The sequence below is a fragment of the Grampus griseus genome, assembly GCF_964374135.1.
Source record: "Grampus griseus genome assembly, chromosome: 13".
Classification (NCBI taxonomy): Eukaryota; Metazoa; Chordata; class Mammalia; order Artiodactyla; family Delphinidae; genus Grampus; species Grampus griseus.
The window spans coordinates 30,879,946-30,902,159 of NC_139007.1; the positions used below are offsets into that span (position 1 = coordinate 30,879,946).

General features: G+C 43.5%; 1 protein-coding gene across 6 annotated transcripts in view; it reads right to left on the reverse strand.

Moving 5' to 3' along the window:
* FAXC (failed axon connections homolog, metaxin like GST domain containing) overlaps positions 1-22,175 on the reverse strand; it is a 94,900-nt gene extending 72,725 nt beyond the window's left edge. For 4 of the 6 annotated variants that reach the window (XR_014297613.1, XR_014297614.1, XR_014297617.1 and 1 more), the window contains exons 1-2: positions 16,782-17,052; positions 11,392-11,527 (exon numbers count right to left, since the gene is read on the reverse strand). Coding sequence is in view for 1 of the 6 variants with exons in the window: in XM_082668881.1 (XP_082525007.1) it covers positions 11,392-11,527; positions 16,782-17,047 (402 nt within the window). In the remaining 5 variants the exon portion in view is untranslated. Of the gene's footprint in view, positions 1-11,391; positions 11,528-16,781; positions 17,053-17,378; positions 17,474-22,158 lie in introns of those variants that run through there. The other 2 variants (XR_014297616.1, XR_014297615.1) reach the window with 2 other exon arrangements.
* Between the last annotated feature and the right edge of the window lie 39 nt (positions 22,176-22,214).

A 22,214-nucleotide genomic window follows, 5' to 3' on the forward strand; every position in this document is an offset into this window, starting at 1 on the left:
AAGTACTCCTTGGTGTGAGCCCTCCCAGAGTCTGCCATTAGCCCCACCAAAGAGCCCAGGTAGGCTCCACTGTTGGGTTGCCTCAGGCCAAACAACCAACAGGGAGGGAACCCAGTCCCAGCATCAGCAGTCAAGCGGATTAAAGTTTTACTGAGCTCTGCCCACCAGAGCAACAGTCAGCTCTACCCACCACCAGTCCCTCCCATCAGGAAACTTGCACAAGCCTCTTAGGTAGCCTCAGCCACCAGAGGGCAGACGGCAGAAGCAAGAAGAACTACAATCCTGCAGCCTGTGGAACAAAAACCACATTCACAGAAACATAGACAAGATGAAAAGGCAGAGGGCTATGTACCAGATGAAAGAACAAGGTAAAACCCTAGAAAAACAACTAAATAAAGTGGAGGTAGGCAACCTTCCAGAAAAAGAATTCAGAATAATGATAGTGAAGATGATCCAGGACCTCGGAAAAACAATGGAGGCAAAAATCGAGAAGACGCAAGAAATGTTTAACAAAGACCTAGAAGAATTAAAGAACAAACAAACAGAGATGAACAATACAATAACTGAAATGAAAACGACACTAGAAGGAATCAATAGCAGAATAACTGAGGCAGAAGAACAGATAAGTGCACTGGAAGACACAATGGTGGAATTCACTGCTGCGGAACAGAATAAAGAAAAAAGAATGAAAAGGAATGAAGACAGCCTAAGAGACCTCTGGGACAACATGAAACACAACAACATTCGCATTACAGGGGTCCCAGAAGGAGAAGAGAGAGAGAAAGGACCCGAGAAAATATTTGAAGAGATTATAATCGAAAACTTTCCTAACATGGGAAAGGAAACAGCCACCCAAGTCCAGGAAGCACAGTGAGACCCATACAGGATACACCCAAGGAGAAACACGCCGAGACACATAGTAATCAAATTGGCAAAAATTAAAGAGAAAGAAAAATTATTGAAAGCAGCGAGGGAGAAATGACAAAAAACATACAAGGGAACTCCCATAAGGTTAACAGCTGATTTCTCAGCAGAAACTCTACAAGCCAGAAGGGAGTGGCATGATATACTTAAAGTGATGAAAGGGAAGAACCTACAACCAAGATTGCTCTACCGGCAAGGATCTCATTCAGATTTGATGGAGAAATCAAAAGCTTTACAGACAAGCAAAAGCTAAGAGAATTCAGCACCACCAAACCAGCTCTACAACAAATGCTAAAGGAACTTTTCTAAGTGGGAAACACAAGAGAAGAAAAGGACCTACAAAAACAAACCCAAAACAAATCAGAAAATGGTCACAGGAACATAAATATCGATAATTACCTTAAACGTTAATGGATTAAACGCTCCAACCAAAAGACACAGGCTTGCTGAATGGATACAAAAACAAGACCCATATATATGCTGTCTACAAGAGACCCACTTCAGACCTAGGGACACATTCAGACTGAAAGTGAGGGGATGGAAAAAGAGATTCCATGCAAATGGAAACCAAAACAAAGCTGGAGTAGCAATACTCATATCAGATAAAATAGACTTTAAAATAAAGAATGTTATAAGAGACAAGGAAGGACACTACATAATGATCAAGGGATCAATCCAAGAAGAAGATATAACAATTATAAATATATATGCACCCAACATAGGAGCACCTCAAAACATAAAGCAACTGCTAACAGCTATAAAACAGGAAATTGACAGTAACACAATAATAGTGGGGGACTTTAACACCTCACTTATACCAATGGACAGATCATCCAAAATGAAAATAAATAAGGAAACAGAAGCTTTAAATGACACAATAGACCAGATAGATTTAATTGATATTTATGGGACATTCCATCCAAAAACAGCAGATTACACTTTCTTCTCAAGTGTGCACGGAACATTCTCCAGGATAGATCACATATTGGGTCACAAGTCAAGCCTCAGTAAATTTAAGAAAATTGAAATCATATCAAGCATCTTTTCTGACCACAACACTATGAAATTAGAAATGAATTACAGGGAAAAAAACATAAAAAACACAAACACATGGAGGTTAAACAATATGTTACTAAATAACCAAGAGATCACTGAAGAAATCAAAGTGGAAATCAAAAAATACCTAGAGACAAATGACAATGAAAACACCATGATCCAAAACCTATGGGATGCAGCAAAAGCAGTTCTAAGAGGGAAGTTTATAGCTATACAAGCCTAGCTCAAGAAACAAGAAAAATCTCAACTAAAGAATCTAACCTTACACCTAAGGGAACCAGAGAAAGAAGAACAAACAAAACCCAAAGTTAGCAGAAGGAAAGAAATCATAAAGATCAGAGCAGAAATAAATGAAATAGAAACAAAGAAAACAATAGCAAAGATCAATAAAACTAAAAGCTGGTTCTTTGAGAAGATAAACAAAATTCATAAACCATTAGCTGGACTCATCAAGAAAAAGAGGGAGAGGACTCAAATTAATAAAATTAGAAATGAAAAAGGAGAAGTTACAACAGACACCACAGAAATACAAAGCATCCTAAGAGACTACTACAGGCAACTCTATGCCAATAAAATGGACAAGCTGGAAGAAATGGACAAATTCTTAGAAAGGTATAACTTTCCAAGAGTGAACCAGGAAGAAACATAAAATATGAACAGACCAATCACAAGGAATGAAATTGAAATGGTGATTAAAAATCTTCCAACAAACAAAAGTCCAGGACCAGATGGCTTCACAGGGGAATTCTATCAAACATTTAAAGAAGAGCTAACACCCATCCTTCTCAAACTCTTCCAAAAACTTACAGAGGAAAGAAGACTTCCAAACGCATTCTATGAGGCCACCATCACCCTGATACCAAAACCAGACAAAGATACTACAAAAAAAGAAAATTACAGACCAATATCACTGATGAATACAGATGCAAAAATCCTCAACAAAATACTAGAAAACAAAATCCAACAACACATTAAAAGCATCATACACCATGATCAAGTGGGATTTATCCCAGGGATGCAAGGATTCTCCAATATATGCAAATCAATCAATGTGATACACCATATTAACAAATTGAAGAATAAAAACCATATGATCATCTCAATAGATGCAGAAAAAGTTTTTGACAAAATTCAACACCCATTTATGATAAAAACTCTCCAGAAAGTGGGCATAGAGGGAACCTACCTCAACATATTAAAGGCCATATACGACAAACCCACAGCAAACATCATTCTCAATGGTGAAAAACTGAAAGCATTTCCTCTAAGATCAGGAACAAGACAAGGATGTCCACTCTTGCCACTATTATTCAACATAGTTTTGGAAGTCCTAGCCACGGCAATCAGAGAAGAAAAAGAAATAAAAGGAATACAAATTGGAAAAGAAGAAGTAAAACTGTCACTGTTTGCATTTGACATGATACTATATATAGAGCATCCTAAAGATGCCACCAGAAAACTACTAGAGCTAATCAATGATTCTGGTAAAGTTTCAGGATACAAAATTAATGCACAGGGGCTTCCCTGGTGGCACAGTTGCTGAGAGTCCGCCTGCCGATGCAGGGGACACGGGTTCGTGCCCCAGTCCGGGAAGATCCCACATGCCGCAGAGCGGCTAGGCCTGTGAGCCATGGCCGCTAAGCCTGCACGTCCGGAGCCTGTGCTCCGCAACGGGAGAAGCCACAACAGTAAGAGGCCTGCGTACTGCAAAAAAAAAAAAAAATTCATGCACAGAAATCTCTTGCATTCCTTTACACTAATGATGAAAAATCTAAAAGAGAAATTAAGGAAACACTCCCATTTATCACTGCAACAAAAACAATAAAATACCTTGGAATAAACCTACCTCGGGAGACAAAAGACCTGTATGCAGAAAACTGTAAGACACTGATGAAAGAAATTAAAGATGATACCAACAGATGGAGAGATATACCATGTTCTTGGATTGGAAAAATCAATATTGTGAAAATGACTATACTACCCAAAGCAATCTACAGATTCAATGCAATCCCTATCAAATTACCAATGGCATTTTTTACAGAACTAGAACAAAAAAAATCTTAAAATTTGTATGGAGACATAAAAGACCCCGAATAGCCGAAGCAGTCTTGAGGGAAGAAAACAGAGCTGGAGAAATCAGACGCCCTGACTTCAGACTATACTATAAAGCTACAGTAATCAAGACAATATAGTACTGGCACAAAAACAAAAACATAGATCAATGGAACAAGTTAGAAAGCCCAGAGATAAACCCATGCACCTATGGTCAACTAATCTGTGACAAAGGAGGCAAGGATATACAATGGAGAAAAGACAGTCTCTTCAATAAGTGGTGCTGGGAAAACTGGACAACTACATGTAAAAGCATGAAATTAGAACACTCCCTAACACCATACACAAAGATAAACTCAAAATGGATTAGAGACCTAAATGTAAGACCGGACACTATAAAACTCTTAAAGGAAAACATAGGAAGAACACTCTTTGACATAAACCATAGCAAGATCTTTTTTGATCCATCTCCTAGAGTAATGGAAATAAAAACAAAAATAAACAAATGGGACCTAATGAAACTTCAAAGCTTTTGCACAGCAAAGGAAACCATAAACAAGATGAAAAGACAACCCTCAGAATGGGAGAAAATATTTGCAAACAAATCAACAGACAAAGGATTAATCTCCAAAATATATAAACAGCTCATGCAGCTCAATATTAAAAGAACAAACAACCTAATCCAAACATGGGCAGAAGACCTAAATAGACATTTCTCCAAAGAAGACATACAGATGGCCAAAAAGCACATGAAAAGCTGCTCAACATCACTAATTATTAGAGAAATGCAAATCAAAACTACTATGAGGTATCACCTCACACCAATTAGAATGGGTATCATCAGAAAATCTACAAACAACAAACGCTGGAGAGGGTGTGGAGAAAAGGGAACCCTCTTGCACTGTTGGTGGGAATGTAAATTGACACAGCCACTATGGAGAACAGTATGGAAGTTCCTTAAAAAACAAAAATAGAACTACCATACGACCCAGTAATCCCACTACTGGGCATATACCCTGAGAAAACCATAATTCAAAAAGACACATGCACCCCAATGTTCACTGCAGCACTATTTACAATAGCCAGGTCATGGAAGCAATCTAAATGCCCATCAACAAATGGATAAAGAAGATGTGGTACATATATACAATGGAATATTACTCATCCTTAAAAAGGAACGTTACTGGGTCATTTGTTGAGACGTGGATGGATCTAGAGACTGTCATACAGAGTAAAGTAAGTCAGAAAAAGAAAAACAAATATCGTATATTAACGCATATATGTGGAACCTAGAAAAATGGTACAGATGAACAGGTTTGCAGGGCAGAAATTGAGACACAGATGTAGAGAACAAATGTATGGACACCAAGAGGGGAGAACCGCGGGGGGGTGGGGATGGTGGTGTGTTGAATTGGGAGATTGGGATTGACATGTATACACTGATGTGTATAAAATGGATGACTAATAAGAACCTGCTGTATAAAAAAATAAATAAAATAAAATTCAAACATTAAATAAATAAATAAATTTTTTAAAAAAAGAAGTTAGGACTAAGAGCCAAAGCAGAGAGTTCCAAAGGAGCCATTTTCCTTCTTTTCTATTTCTCGTATTTAAAAAGAATGACTGTGTCAAATACATGCTTCTTTTACAACCAGTTATGGCAAACCATGTCTTTATGTATGTATGTCTAAAGGCAAGTATGGAAAGATGGTCGGAAGAGTTAGTGATGATAATCTTCTGCTAGTAGAATGTCAGGCGATTTTCATTTTCCCCTTACACTTTTCTGTAGTGTTTGAAATTCTTATAAGGACCTTATGTCATCTATATGTAATCAGGAAAAAAACAAAGAAACAGTAAATCCATTTTTAGTTTGAAAAAAAATTAGCCATATCTGCAGGATTCCTTGTACACTTTTCGCAACTTCCTATGAATCTATAATTATAACAAAATGAAAAGTTCTAAAAATTGACCCACCAATATTTATATTCTGATTTTAAAAAGATAATAACTGTAACCAACACAACAGGCTTTTTAAGAAAACCCTTGTGAGTTCCCACTAATGGTCATCAAATACTCATATCCATCTCATTTATGTTAAAAAATAAAAAAGCTTCAAATATAAAGTCGTGCTCTTGAGCTTCCCTGGTGGCGCAGTGGTTGAGAGTCCGCCTGCCGATGCAGGGGACACGGGTTCGTGCCCCGGTCCGGGAGAATCCCACATGCCGCGGAGCGGCTGGGCCCGTGAGCCATGGCCGCTGAGCCTGCGCGTCCGGAGCCTGTGCTCCCCAACGGGAGAGGCCACAACAGGCAGAGGCCCGCGTACCACAAAAAAAAAAAACAAAAAAAAACAACGGTACTTAAAGTCGTGCTCTTAGGAAGATGATATTTTAATCTTTTTTTTAAAAGGTACAGGACACAGGAGGGGAAGAGGGTAGAGCTCCCTGGGTCTATGACAGAATACCTCTCTACTGATCCTCCAAGCAATGAGCCCCACCAGCCCTTCCCAGGAACCACCTACATGCACACAAACCCTCGCTGACGGCACACGGGTCTCAAGGCATCGTCCCTCCCCCCCCACCCCCCCCGCTGCCCTCCCCGGGGACTCAGGGCATCCCTTTCTAAGCCATAGAACCATTTTCCTGTTACCTACCCCGCTGAACACTCCCTTCGTCTATTTTCCATAGAGACCTCACAGAAGAAAAAACACTCCTTTCCTAAAAAATATACTTAACAAGAAATACTAATTTTGGAAGGGGGTAAGCAGTCCCCTTCTCGAAAGCCTCTCCAGGCTTCATAGCAAGGCATGTATCCAGTTGTTCCAGTTATACTAACTAAAAGCAGTATATGCACCGTTACTGCGTAACCGTTACTGCGTAACCGTTACTGCGTAACCGTTACTGCGTAACCGTTACTGCGTAACCGTTACTGCGTAACCGTTACTGCGTAACCGTTACTGCGTAACCGTTACTGCGTAACCGTTACTGCGTAACCGTTACTGCGTAACCGTTACTGCGTAACCGTGCAGCAACATGCTCTGAAACATGACCAGAGGTGTCAGGCTGCTGGCAGAGACAAGGCTGGGGCAATCAGTGCTTGATGGCTTGAAGGCAAGAAAGGAAAGGGCACCACAGCCTGGCAGCTGCTGCAGCCGCTGCCAACTGCAAGAGGACTTCAGCAAGGGTGGGAGGCACAGGAGATCCAGAAAGCCACCAGAGGCTGCAGAGCACGAAACTCAGGTTTGGGGCCCTAACTGCCCCAAAGCTGTCCTAGCTAAATGCAGCGATCTGGTGGGGAGTGACAACGGCCCAGAGACAGGCAGCCGCAGGGAGCAGTCTCTTCCCTCAACGTGAGTCCCTCAGTGACACACATCTTCAAGTGCTGACAGCCAACACCGAGCTGAACAAGGATCTCTCAAATCCGATCCAATGTATGTAGATGATTCAAGCCTTGTCTGGTCTTTTGCTATTTTCTCCTCCATTGCTGGCTTAGAAAGTCCTGAATAATCTCCCTGCTTCTCTGTCCAGACTGACTCCTTGCATTCCAGTTCCCCGTCATAAAGACCCTTTTTCTGTTCTCCAAACACCTCATGCCTGTCAGATCCCTTAACTGAAGTCCAGATTCAGTGTCATATTCCCAGAGGACAACTTACCAAGCTAAGCATGTCATTCAACTGTCCCAGCACTGCCTTAGGAGCATCACTGCCACACCCATGCCCTCTTCTGTACAGAAACCAGCTCAGAAAGCACAGGCCATGGGGAGGCAGGACTTGGGGGGTAATATCATTAGCAGGGTGCCAAAACCCTGGCTGGGTGAGGAACCTTCCCCCTCCAACCTCCCAGCTTCTCTGCTTCCTGCTAAGAAGACCACCCCTCCCTATGCTGCTTCTTTGTAAGAGCTTAAAGGTGAACCTCTGACCAGTGGGAGCCATTTGGAGGAGTGGCAGCATACTGGAGGAACCACAGTGGTGTGGGGATGCCTGGGGCTCACCTCCTTACTTTTCTTAAACTCCTTCAGAGGTACACAACCTGTGTCCTAAGCTTTAGCCTTTGCCCAGTGCAAATTCCTGGGCAGGGAAGCTGACATCCCTGGTAAAAGGAGACCTCAAACCAAAATAACTAGACACCTGAGGGGTACAGTTACTGTAAGAGAAGGGCAACAGATAATATATACAACATGAGGCAGAATGATTGGGACAGACCGAAAAATTTAATTAGCATAAGAAATATCCTCCAAGGGATAAAGGAAGAGATTGTAATACAAATCAAGGGAAAATGTTAAGAAGAAAAATGTAGAAGTTAAACACAATGGATGAGATAAATAATAGGATGGATACAAGAAGAGAACAGAGGGATGCAATGGAAGCTCAGAAAGACGAATTCTCCAAGAAGGAAGAAGAAAAGAATAAAGAGATAGGTTCAGAAACACATAAAATAATAGCAGAGATTCCAGGATCCAGATAATCAGGAATAGAAAAGAAGAAGGAGAAACAAACAAACAAAAAAGAAAAGGAGGGCTTCCCTGGTGGCGCAGTGGTTAAGAGTCCACCTGCCAATGCAGGGGACACGGGTTCAAGCCCTGGTCCGGGAAGATCCCACATGCCGCGGAGCAACTAAGCCCATGCGCCACAACTACTGAGCCTGCACTCTAGAGCCCGCGAGCCACAACGACTGAGCCCGCGTGCCACAACTTCTGAAGCCCGCGCACCTAGAGCCCATGCTCTGCGACAAGAGAAGCCACCGCAATGAGAAGCCCCTGCTCACTGCAACTAGAGAAAGCCCGTGAGCAGCGACAAAGGCCCCATGCAGCCAAAAATAAATTAATTAAAAAAATAAAAAATAATTTTTTTAAAAAAATGAAACGTGAAGAACATTGATAATTTCTTAGAATCAAAAAGAGATTAAAGACTTCAGGTGAAAAGAGTTTATAAAGGACCAAGCAAGATACATGAAGACCCACACCAAGCCAGTTATGATGACACTTAAGAATGTTGAGATTAAAAAAAAAAGAAAAGAATGTTGAGATTCAATGTGAATTCTAAAAGCTTCCAGAGAGAAAGAAAAAGATCCAGATTAACATCAGACTTTTCAATAGCAACAGCAAACCAAAATGACAATGGAGTAATATTTTCAAAGCACTGAAGGAAACGAACTCTGGACACAGAAGTATCAAATGTGCGCATAATAAAGATGTTCTTGGGCATGCAAAGCCACTGCAAGTTTGCCCCATAAAGGCTCATTCAAAATATTCATCAAGGAAGTACTCATATAAAAAAGATAAATAAATCCTGTAGGATAAGATATATGGGAAATAAAGCTAGTCAAATAACTTGGTAAGTTTTCTGGCCTAAAAAAAGGACCATAAAAAGAGAAAGGATTTCCAAAATTCCAGAATTAAAATATCAGATAACAGCAACACACCTGGGATAAGCCCTGGGAAGAAAGAGACCCAAGGTTCACGCAAATCTACTAACAGACTTGTAGTATTAGAGGGAAAGCACAGATTTTGACCCATATAAGAAGTGAGTGGGGATAAATAAACACAAATTTGGATCTTAAGAGCAACCGCCATAACAACAAAAATAGAATTTGTTTTTAAATAACAAGAAAACATTTTTACCTATTAGAAAGCAGGAAATGAGATAAAATAAAAAACAAAGTATAGTAAGGAGAAAAATATTAAATAACATGTTAGAAATATGTCCTAATAAAATAATCATTGCAAGTGAAATGGATTAAACTCACCAATTAAGGACTCTCCGATTGGTTAACTAATAACATTGCCTACAAGAGACAAATACAAAAAAAAAGTAATAATAATAGAGAAAGAGGATGAAGAAAGATATCCCAAACAAATATGAACCAAAAGAAAGCTAGAGAATCGATCTGAATATCTGATAATATAGAATTCAAGGTTAAAAAAATCATAAGGGACAGAGATGGGTATATATACCAGAAAAAGAAATAAAGCAGTAAAAGATGTGATCTTTCATAGTATGTGGACCTAACAATATAACCTCGAATAGATACATACTCTTACCTAAAGCAAGAACTGACAGAATGACAGGAAAAGAGAGAAATCAACAAATACACTTGAATATTTCAACCCAATCATTCCAGAAACTGTTAGAAGAGGCAGACAAAAAATAAAGAGAGGAGCTTCCCTGGTGGCGTAGTGGTTAAGAATCCGCCTGCCAATGCAGGGGACACGGGTTCAAGCCCTGGTTCAGGAAGGTCCCACATGCTGTGGAGCAACTAAGCCTGTGCGCCACAACTACTGAGCCTGCACGCCTAGAGCCCGTGCTCCACAACAAGAGAAGCCACCGCAATAAGAAGCCCACACACTGCAACGAAGAGTAGCCCCCGCTCACCACAACTAGAGAAAGCCCGCGTGCAGCAATGAAGACCCAATGCAGCCAAAAATAAATAAATAAAATAAAATAATTTTTTTAATTTAAAAAACTAAATAAAAAAAAAACAGAGATATAACAGGTCTAAACAATACACTAAACATGCTCAAACAAGTAGATAAAGCGAGAGCTCTACTCCCAGGGAATATGATTCTATTTCCAACATTTATAAACAAGTAACCATACACTAGGCTAAAATGTCAGTGAATTCCAAGGAATTAATATCACAAAGACTACCTGCTTTGACCACAAAATTCAAAAACAATAACAAAAATCAAAGTTTTTTTTAATGCCTATGACTAGAACTTAGGTGAAAAAGAAAAACATAAGGGAATATTTTTTAAAATATAATTGAATGACAATGAAAACACAACCTGTCAAATTTGTGAGACACAGCTCAAGCATTACTCAGAGAAAAATTTATATTTTAAATGCATTCATTCCTCTGTTCCCTCTCTAAGGCTGAAATGAGCAAGTGCTTCCCTGAAAGTCACCCAAACAGAACAACGAAGCAGTAGGAAAAACTCTCACAAAATCTACAAATATCTCTTTGGTGGCCTGCTGGACGTTTGTCCCCAGGATTCATTAGAGATAAATATAATGCTTCCAACAAATAGAAACCTAAAGGAAAGAACCATGTCAGGCTCACCTTTACTTACAGGTTCCCAGTAGGCCAAACTATTAACCAAAGAATATTCTATGTCAGGAAAAAAATAACATGGCCTTGAACACTGCGAAAGCCCAGACCCTTGTGATCACTCGTTAAATCGGATGTAAAAAATCAACAGACTGGGATCAAGTCTCCTAAGTATCTACTAAGGACTGGGCACCACTGCTTTCATACCCACCCCTCCGGCACCAAGAGCGAGCCCTTCCCACCCTGTGAGATTAAGTACTTCCCCCTCTAGCCAATATTGCTGCCACGAGGATAAAACATATTTGCACAAAAGTACCTGATAGGGTAAGTCAGCCATCCTTAAATAAGTTTCCATTTTCAAACAGAAAGGAGATAAACTGGGGACACCATTGTTAGGTCTTGCAAACTGATGCAAAATAATAGCATCTTTGGAGTCAATCTCTTGCTGTTTCCTGTCAAAACCAAAACAGAAAAAAAAGAACAATCCACGTGTTACACATGCAGTTCCCTTAGTTCCTTAGAGGCCCCTGCTGGGCTGGAGCTCCTCAATGGACAAGCAGGTCTGTTTGTCACAGGGGCTTACCTCACCAACAAGCACTTAGAGGGGGAAAGCTTGGTCAACACACAAGAGAACCTCACAAACTCTGCTATTACCATAACTGCAAGGGCTCAGGAGAATAACATGTCAACCTCTTTCTGGTACCTGTGGCCTATGGGCAGGATGTGTATTTTCTGGTATAGGTCCACCTCTTCTCCAGCTAGCTATGTCTACCTGCCAGGGACAAGTTGGATGGCTAAAAAGAGATATTCTGTGCTACTGTGCATCAGGCATTGTTCTGAGGGCTTCACGGGTATTATCTCATTTAATCTTCACAATAACCTTTTGAGGTAGGTGCTACCGTTATCCATGTTTTGCAGATAAGGAAACTGAGGCACAGCGAATAAACTTGCCCAAAGTGCCATTACTAGTAAACAGCAGAACTTGGACTAAACCATGTAGTCAGAGCCTACGTTCCTGACCACGAGGCTGTACCATGAAACAGTCCATTCATCCACAGGACCTCGGAATAACAGTGCAGATTTGCTCTGCCATGACTCAAGTCTGCAGGGAATCTGAGGCTCTGTATATTCTGGTCCCTCTTCCAAACTCTCCATGCCCTCACCTGACCTTTCACCTGTGGTGCTGAGGAACCTGGCTTCTGGTGCTCTCTTCCCCTCTACCTTCACAGGTTCCCCACTTTCACCACACAGCATATATCCCAGTACCCCTGCCTTTTCCCTTTCTTCTGTCTCAGCCACACATCTATCTTTTCCTTTGGCTACTTTTCTGGGTGGTGAGGACTTCCCTGGTAGAGTTTTTCAATAGCCACCGCGTAGGAGATCAAACGCTGGATACCACTTATGGATACCTGGGGTCAAGTGCAAGCCCTACTTCCTATCGGCCACGTCACCCAAGACCTCTCCTCCTCTCTCATTTGGAAAGTGAGGACAGTACCAATTCTGCCTCAATTATCGCGAGAACTAAATAAGATAATTTCTGTAAACATTTGGTGAGTTATCAAGCATTAAGTGGTGGACTTTATTCTCATTCAAAGAGACATGGTCTTATCCCCTTAAACTAAAAAATCTCATTCCACACAGTGGCACTCATACACCACATTCGGGAACCTTTTGCAACTTCCATCTTTCACTCTACCCAACCATTTCCCTGTCAGATAAACCTTACTCTTCCCCCTTGGCCTTCCCTAAGCCTCTGGTTCCTTCACACTGTTCCTAGCGTAATCCCACACTTCCTTCTACCCAAGCAAGCAAGGGCAAGCTCTTCATATCATCATCACAACGATGCCCACTTCCTGCAGAAACTCCATTCAGTAAAACACACTCTTTTGGAGAAGTTTACCACCGGAGCGCCCTTTCCACTTAGAGTTAAGAATGACTAATTTTGAAAATACTAGTCAAAAGAATAAAAATATTTGCTGCCTTCTGACAATACTTGTTATAAAACAAAGGTTTTCACTTAGATGAAATGTTTGGGAGGTCAGATACTAAAATTAAGATGCCACTTAGACTATGTTTCTAAAAAGTGCAAACTGTAGCTTTGACAATTAACTGACTTTGTCCAGTCAAGTAATTCAACTCAGAGTGGTAATTTCATGTAAATTAGCCAGGCAAAAAATTTAAGAACTGAAAGAGAGGAGATACATGTAAAATCCCCTGCTCCACTGGCCAGAACAATCTAATTCTGATGGTTAACTTGGGCCATGTCATAATAAGAATGGATGTGACCAGCATATGCCAATGACTTTGTGTACATCATACATATTAAATTATTTCATTCTGATAGTACCACTACAGAGCGGATATTGCTATAGTTTAAATTTAGAATATTATATCATACTTATATTTTACAGTAGACAAGGAAACTGAAGCTCAGAGAGGTTAAATAACTTGCCCAAGGAATACCAATTTAAGATCAAGTTGTTAATAACGCTAGTTCCCAAGCTCTTAAGCACTTCGACTACAACGAAAGTGGGCAATACCTCAGTTAATTTTATTAAAGTAGCTGGCTTGACTCAGACCACGCAAGCCTGGAACTTTCTGATGGAAGTCTGTAATAATTAATGATGGCCATCTTTTACTGAATGCTTACTATAACGTCGAACTCTGGCTAAGCATTTCACATGTGTTAACTCATGCAATCACCTCTGTGAGGAAGGCTACTATTATTTCCATCTCACAGATGAGAAAACTGAGTAACCAAGCTTACTCTCAGGTCCAAGGTTACATGGTTGGTTAAAGGCAGAGTGAATTTGAACCCAATCTGGCTCTAGAGCCCTCCCTCCAGGTCAGGAAGCTCTCTCTGTAATTTAAGACCAGAGGAGCAGGTAATCTGGACAGCTACATTTTATAAAGTGCCCTTATAGTGAGGACTGTCTATGAGAACACCTGTCAAGCAGCAAGACTAACCCCTACGCCCATGGTGAAGGATATCACAGATGACCATGCCTCTGTGTACGGCCGATGGGCTGTTAGTTTATAGAGATCACATGACCCATGGGCTGCTCTGATTCCCTAAGTTTTCTAGGGCAGGCTGAGCCCATGTGCCTAAAGTACAAACAAGCTATGGGTGACAAGTCATTCCTGGGTCATTCAATTTACAAACAACAGATTTCCAAATGCTGGGCTGAATTAAGGAGAGCTGCAAGGCTCTCTCCACTAGGGGAGGATAAAGTAAAGGGCTGGGACTCTATTTCTTTAAAAATACTGTGATGGGAAAAATATGAGTAAGATCCAAAATACCTACTTTGGTTATTATACTCATTAATTAAACTTCCTAAATAATTCTTACCTGGCAACTTTACTTTCCACTCTGGAGATGTACCCATAGATTAAGGTTAAGTCTACGCAGCAGGAAATCCAAGTACTGTGGTGAAAAATATGATTGCCAGTGAACTCAGCCATTTCAAGATGGATTTTCCATCCCACGTATTTCAGATTGTTTTGTGTTTTGCCTAAACTACACAAACAATTGAAACTTAGATGTCCCATCAAGTGAAGGTCTCTATCGTGTAGCTGCAAATCCCAGCGCCACATTTTCCTTGGTCTTCTTCCCCTATTCCCTCTGTGCCCCTAGCGGTTGTCAAAAACTCAGGTCTGTGCCACAGACTTGTCTTCCCTGAGCAATGCCCCAGTTCGCTTCCTCTCCGCCATCAAAACTTATTCCAGAATTGGTACTTGTTAGGAGAAAGTAGTAGAAGTGTGGGCTCCGCAGACACACATTCTCAGATTTGAATCTGGATCCTACTACTCTTACTAAGGGATCTTGGGTGAATTGCTTAACCTCTCTCAGCCTGAATTTCCTCAACTAAGAAATGGAGATCAAGCATTCAAAGGCAGTTGGCAGTTGCGAAGGTTAAATGCAATCACATAGGTAAAGCACTTCTAAGCAGAGCCACCTATTAAGGGCTCAAAAACAGGCAGCCATTTGTTTATCATTTGCATTACAACAGGGTTTCCCAACTCAGTGTAAACATCTGTCAAGAAACAAAAGTGAATAAATCAAGGATTAAAAACACTTTTTCAAATAAGTGTCCAAGTGGGCAAGGGGCTCTTCTGGGCGCAGAGACCACACCTACCAGGGCGTGGCCTGCTCCCAAGGTCAACTCTGAGCTCCCCCGCCCACCTCCCCATTTCTGCAAGGTCATTTAAGCAAGTTTGAGATTCAGTCCTGTAAAGCTGTGCCTCACTCCCTCCTCAAAGTGGAAGACTGGTGAGAAGCCACATGGTTCGGAATCCTCCAAAGGCTTTGGACTGGAATATGAATTTCAGAACAACTGGGTTACCATTTCAAGCACTACACAAATGTTTTCGTTTTCCATATGGCTTGAAACCTAGCTTGAAATAGAGTTCTAAAACTGGAAAATATATAAAATAATCTAGAGAAATAATTCCCTTAATTTTTTTAATTTGGTTCAACTAGATTCAAGACACTGTGCTAAGTGAGAGAATTCAATGATAAGCTTAAAATAAAACTTCCCAATTATGAAAGACAATACATTTCCCCAGACCTAAATGATTTCCACTCTCTCGGAGACTAAAAATATTCAAAATACCTGTTAGGCTGCTACAGTGTCCTCTTGGAATCCCTGCAGGCCTGTTAAAGGTCACCTACCACTGTCTTTGTTTATAAACCTATTGTGTAGGATTCCCCCATGGGAAGAAGACATGAAGACACATTTTCTCACTCTTTAGAAAATATTGGCCAAGAGGGACATTCTGAGCTATTGAAAACTGCTCTTTGCTGGTCCTCCCCCCAGTGACAGAGGGCTCAAACACATGAAAATTTTAACCGTAAACTGGCATATCAATTAGCCAAACCACTGGTCCTGGCAGCCTATGGCGTTATTCTACTCAAACAAAGATCTCGTGTCCGGCTGGATGTACCAACAGCAGGGGCCTCCATTTTCTGGTATTTCCAAGTCAATCCTGTAAACATTCTGCGGCAGGCGGCAGAGGCAACTGTTTAGGGCCTGGGGCAACTCCCATGCAGGCCCATGTGCTAGTTCAGTCCTCTGGATCTCCTCCTGTTCGCACAACAATGGTATTTAAACCTGAAGCTGGTGCTTAGCTTTAGATACCAGATTAGCACATAACCGGGTTAAGGCTGCATCAAAATTGCACACTCCGCTGTGCATCCCTAACAGGGACCCGGAGGTCTCTGAAGCTTTTGCAATTTCAGCCTTTTGATGATGTTGACACTTGGGGACGGACAGTGGAGAACTAACCTTTAAGTAAAAGATAAGGTTAGTGGTTAATATCCCAGCATTATCATCTATAAACAAATAGGGCATTGCATAAAAATGTAACTTAGTATTTCTGCAGGACCTAATTCTATTGTTGCAAACACACTGCAGTTAAGATCAGACTATTATGCTCCATAACAGCCCGGAGAATGTTTGCGTTTAGCACCGAATGATAGGGAGACAAGTGTTTTTCCCTCCCAGTACCAGTTTAATTCTCCTGTCAACTCCAAACTGCCCCTCACGGCCAGGTGACCACGGACTGCCTCTGGCGAAAGGGAAGGACAGGACTCGGGCGTTTGGGCGTTGTGACCGAGGGGCTGGCACGGGTCCCCTCTCGCGCCAACCCTGCCCTGGCCAGGTGTCCCTCTCTGCGCCCCTGCGCGGGGCCCTCTCTCCGGCTCACCTAATGACCAGGAGTTCGTGGAGCAGATACGCAGCTGCGGCCAGCAAAGCTCCCCCGGTCAAGTAAAGGGTTTTCTTCCACCAGGGATCGGAGCCCAGCCCTGCCATGATCCCACCGTAATCCTGCAAAGGGAAAGCGATGATGTCCCCATAAAAGGAGAAGGGCTCCTCGGACCCGGCCCACCAGCCGAAGAAGGAGACGCTCTGGTTCCAGCTCAGATCCACCACGCACGGCCTGGACGAGGCAAAGCCAACCCCCCAGTGCATGCTGCGCGGCTGGCTGCGGGCGCCCCTCCCAGGGCCCGCGCCGCCCGCATGGGAAGGGGCCGGCGCGGCCGGGCGCTGGCTCAGCGGCGCACTGGCGGTGCGGGCGGCGCGGGCGGCAGCGACCGAGGCGGCGGCGGAGGAAGAGGGAGGGCGCGGGCCGCGGGCGGCGGGCCTGGCCGGCGGGGCCCCGGGGCCCGGGGCGGCAGCGGCGGCCGCCGGCTCCCCCCGCAGCGGCCTCTCCGCGCCGCTCTTTGTGTCGGCGCCGGGAGAAGGCCGCGTGATGTCATTGCTCCCTGGGGCAGGGAAACAGAGGCGGGATAAAGTCACCTACCCCGCGCCCTGCCCCCGCCCCGCATCTCCGCGGTCCGGCGGCCTCCGCCCCGGCCGGAGCTGCAGGGCTGGGCGAGCCGGGCGGGCTCCGCGCCTCCAGGCGGCACGGCCGGGAACGGCTCGGCGCGCGAGGGCAGGGCTGCGGACGTGGCTGGAAATGCGGCTCCCCCCGGAGGAAGCTGCAGTCGGGCCCGGATCTTCGTCCCCCACCGCCACCCCCGGCCAGTCCTCCGCCTCCGCTCCAGCCCCTCCCGCAGGCGCGAGAGCGGGGCGCGCGCAGGACTCACCTGCGGCCGCGCGGAGCTCGGGCAGAGACACCGCCCAGCGCGAGCCGGGAACCGGGGCCCGGACAAGGTCGCGAATTACGTTGCTCCGGCCGTCAGGAAAGCGCTGTGTCTTTGCATAACTCATAAAAACACTTATCACATTACACAGTTACCTAAGTCTCGGCAGTTTGCCCACGGAGGGATGTCTGGTTTGATAAATAACAACAAAAATGTACTCTAGAGCGACTTCCCCTCCGACAGACGCAGCCCAAGTCCTAGTCTTTCCCCTTGGAAATCATTACCAGGGAACTCAGGGAATGTGGGGTGTTGCTGTTGTTTTTCCTTTCCTTTTCGGTGCAGAAAATCTGTCAAACGTGGATGTGTGTGTTTGTGTGATCAATTTTCTTCCCTTTAACATCATTTTTAATAGTTCCTACGTACAAAGAATAGGGCCGTGCTTCATACAAGTGTATGATGTACACACAAATTTTAGCAAGAGCATGGATAGTTTAAAATCGTTTGAAGGAATTGAAAAAAAATTCAAGTGGCGGGGTGGGGGGGCGGCGGTTATTACTCTTAAGGTGAAAGGATGGATATAGGAAGCCTCCACGCTTTTGCGTGAGAGAGCCGACATTGGAGTGAAGGGGGACACGCCCTTGTACTTCCCCTGCCGCCCCAGCCCCTTAGAACAGGCAGTGAGGGCGGTCATACAGCTTATAACGTGGGGCGCGGTGCCAGCCCCCACCAGATAAGGGCAGCCAGGCTGGCGCCCAAGCACCAGCACATGAGGGGTCTCAAACACCCCTGCAGACGCTTATGGGACCTTTCAGCAAGAAGCAGAGCATGCGATTGGAAGTGAACCTTCCACGGGCAGGTTGCAAGGAGTGGAACCCAAGGACCTGCTGGAGAGACAGAGGTGGTCACCAGACTGTCTTCCGGGGAGAGAGAGCAGGAGGCCGCATAGGAAGCAGAGTGGACAGGTTTGGGATCCGAACTAAAGGCTCTGTGCAGGGAGGGGGCAAGAAGCACTGGCACCAGGGATCCTCCATTGTTCTTCCCCCATGGCATCCGCCTATGCTCCCTTTAAATGTTGAGCCAGTATTTAAAGAATATCCGTTTGTACCTAATTATTGGCCTGAGTGTCTAGGTCCAGCCATGAGGACCTAGTGAGATGGTATGAAGACCTGGGGAGCCAGAGTGAGCGTCTTTACTCCACCCCTACCACCACCACAGCCAATTCTGAAAGCCTTGGTGTCATAACCATGACATTAGCTCCAAGCTAGAGGCATCTTGTTATTTTTATTTTTTCAAGAACCTTGTTTTACTAACTATTGAGGTATTACAAGAGAAAAAAAAAAAGGAAGGGGCTAATATTTATTGAACACCTGTCTGTCTAGTGATGATACATTTTTCAGTAACTCGCCAAAACAATCTGTGTTAAATAACTATTGGCATCCCTATTTTACAAATGAGAAAACTGAGGCTCAGAGAGGTAAGTTAACAAGCTCAAGTCCCAGAGTTAGGTAATGATAGAGCCAGGATTCAAACCCCATGTGTCCCACACCAGCAGCCCTTTGGGCTTTCCACCACCTACAATGGCTCTCATCCCAGGTACCAGTGCTGGAGTGCTGTCTATGGTATTTCTTCTTTAGGCCATCGGTCTGTGGCTCAGTCTTCTGAACCACGTCTAAATCCAATGACTACAAAGCCTCAAACGCCTGCCTGTTATGCTATCACCTTTTGAGAAAGGTAGATTTAGGCCGTTCCTTTACGCAGATATTGCTATGCCTGTGTCATGTCACTCTGCAGCCTGGCCATAATGATATGACAAGGGACAAATAAATCAGTGCTTCCCAAACTTTGTATACATATCATCTGAGAATCTGCCACAATGATCAAAAGGGACAATTAGATCAGTGTTTCTCAAACATTACTGTGTATACAAATCACTGGGGATCTTGTTCACATGCAAATTCTGACTCAGGAGTTCTGGGGTGAGGTCTGAGATTCTGCATTTCTAACAAGCTTCCAGGTGAAGCCACACCACACTTTGATTATCAGTGGTCTAGAACACTAGCTTATGAGGGGCATCAAAAACTCTGCCCCAGGGCTTCCCTGGTGGTGCAGTGGTTGAGAGTCCGCCCGCCGATGCAGGGGACACGGGTTCATGCCCTGGTCCGGGAAGATCCCACATGCCGTGGAGCGGCTGGGCGTGTGAGCCATGGCCACTGAGCCTGTGCATCCGGAGCCTGTGCTCCGCACGGGAGAGGCCACAACAGTGAGAGGCCTGCGTACCACAAAACAAAACAAAACAAAACAAAAAAAACTCTGCCCCAGAGTGGCATGTACATATATACACTACCCAGTGTAAAACAGCTCGTTAATGGGAAGCAGCTGCATAGCACAGGGAGTTCAGCTCGGTGCTTTGTGTCCACCCAGAGGGGTGGGATAGGGAGGGTGGGAGGGAGATGCAGGAGGGAGGAGATATGGGGATATATGTATACATATAGCTGATTCACTTTGTTATAAAGCAGAAACTAACACACCATTGTAAAGCAATTATACTCCAATAAAGATGTTTTAAAAAGAAAAAAAAAAGAAAAAAATGAAGCACACAAGAAAAAAGAAAACAAAAACTCTGCCCCAAAGAGACAGAACCCCATGTTGGATGGTTCCTAACCAACCCAATTAAGTCACCATTCTTGCTGAGTCTGGACACTAGACACACAGATAAAAGGGTTGGGGCAGCAGTAGAATCAGAAATGGAAAGAAAATGAATCAAGACTCAAGAAAAGCAATTAGAACAGAGAATAATGCATATGCCTTATGAGAAGCTGATCTGATGCTCAAGTTCTAGGAGCTGAGGGCGGAAGCCATGGGGCAGGAGAGGTGGGGTAGGGCCTTAGATGGAGAAGAGGGAGAAGACGGAGTATCCTGGGGGAGTAGTGACATCATGGCACCTTTTTTCAGGAACCAACACAAAGAGCATAAACAAGTGAATAAAATATTTTATAACTTTCTTTTATCCTGGACAACATTTTCACAAGAATGTTATACTTCATGCTTCAAAATATAGCTTAAGAGATTTAAGATCCTGCTCTTGTAGTAATAAGTGGATGTGGGGTTCATTGGTGGCGCAGTGGATAAGACTCCATGCTCCCCATGCAGAGGGCCCAGTTTCGATCCCTGGTCAGGGAACTAGATCCCACATACATGCCACAACTAAGGAGCCCTGGAGCCACAACTAAGGAGCCTGCCTGCCACAAATAAGAAGCCTGCCTCCCATAACTAAGACCCAGAGCAACCAAATAAATATTTTTTAAAAAGGTGGATGTGATGTTAGCATTATTGCTGGTTTTATATAATGAAATTTAATGTTATTTTATTAAAATATCTCTGTATTATTCAAAAAATAAAGTTTACTTGAAAATGTTACCCTGAATTTTACTGTAAAGCTTCTGCTTTCTTGGCTTGATTTGTGGAGAAGAGATCTAATACTCCCCTACCCAGATATCCAACATTATAGCTGGAAGCTTGTTGTCACCATAAGGTGACTTTGCCTATCTACTTTCTGATCCACTGGACTTGGGCATTTTATTAATCAGTATGCAACACTCAGAAAACATTTCCTGAAGATTGACTTGATGCTAAGAAAAGATATTCAAATAATAACCAGGCTCAGATAAGTGAGGGGCAATTAAGAAGGTGGGTCATGAAAGGGTTTGGAAGATTTTTAGCTTGGGCAGTGCATTAGTGTGCTAGGGCTGCTCTAACAAAGTACCACAGACTGGGTGGCTTAAATAACAGAAATTTATTTCCTCACAGTTCTGGAGGCTAGATGTCTGAGATCAAGCTGTTGTCAGGGTTGATTTCTTCTAAGGCCTCTCTCCTTAGCTTGTTAATGGCCATCTTCTCCCTGTGTCTTTACATGGTCTTTTCTCTGTACGTTTGTGTCCTAATCTCCTCTTTATCTAAGGGCATCAGTCATATTGGATTACAACCACCCTAATGACCTCATTTTACCTTAATTATCCCTTTGAAGGCACTACCTCCAAATACAGTCACATTTTTAGGTACTGGACGATTAGGACTTCAACATATGGATTTTAGGGGGACACAGTTCAACCCCTAACAGCCTATTGAATGCCTAAATGGAGATGCCCGATGGCAACAGAATGTGTGGGTTTAGAAAAGAGCTTTGGGCCTGGGAATGAGACAGGTGGGGGTCATTAAAGGGTAGACATGAGAATGTGAGGGTGAATGCTAAGTGAGAAGAGACAGGGGCCAAGGACAGAGCCCTGAGAACGCCACAGTTAGAGGATGGCCAGAGGAAGATAGGACCAACCAGGAAACTGAGAAGAAAAGAGAGGCCAGGAGGGAAGCCGGACAAGTGTAGGGCCGCAGAAGCCAAGGGAAGAGGGCGTCTCAAGAAAGTGTGAGATGGGATCAATTGCATCATATGCTCCTAACAAGTCAAGTAAAATAATTTAGCCCAGCAGCGTAGACATTACTGACCTTGGCAGGCGAGCACTTTCAAGTGTCAGGGGGTCAGAAGCCAGGCTTGAAAAATG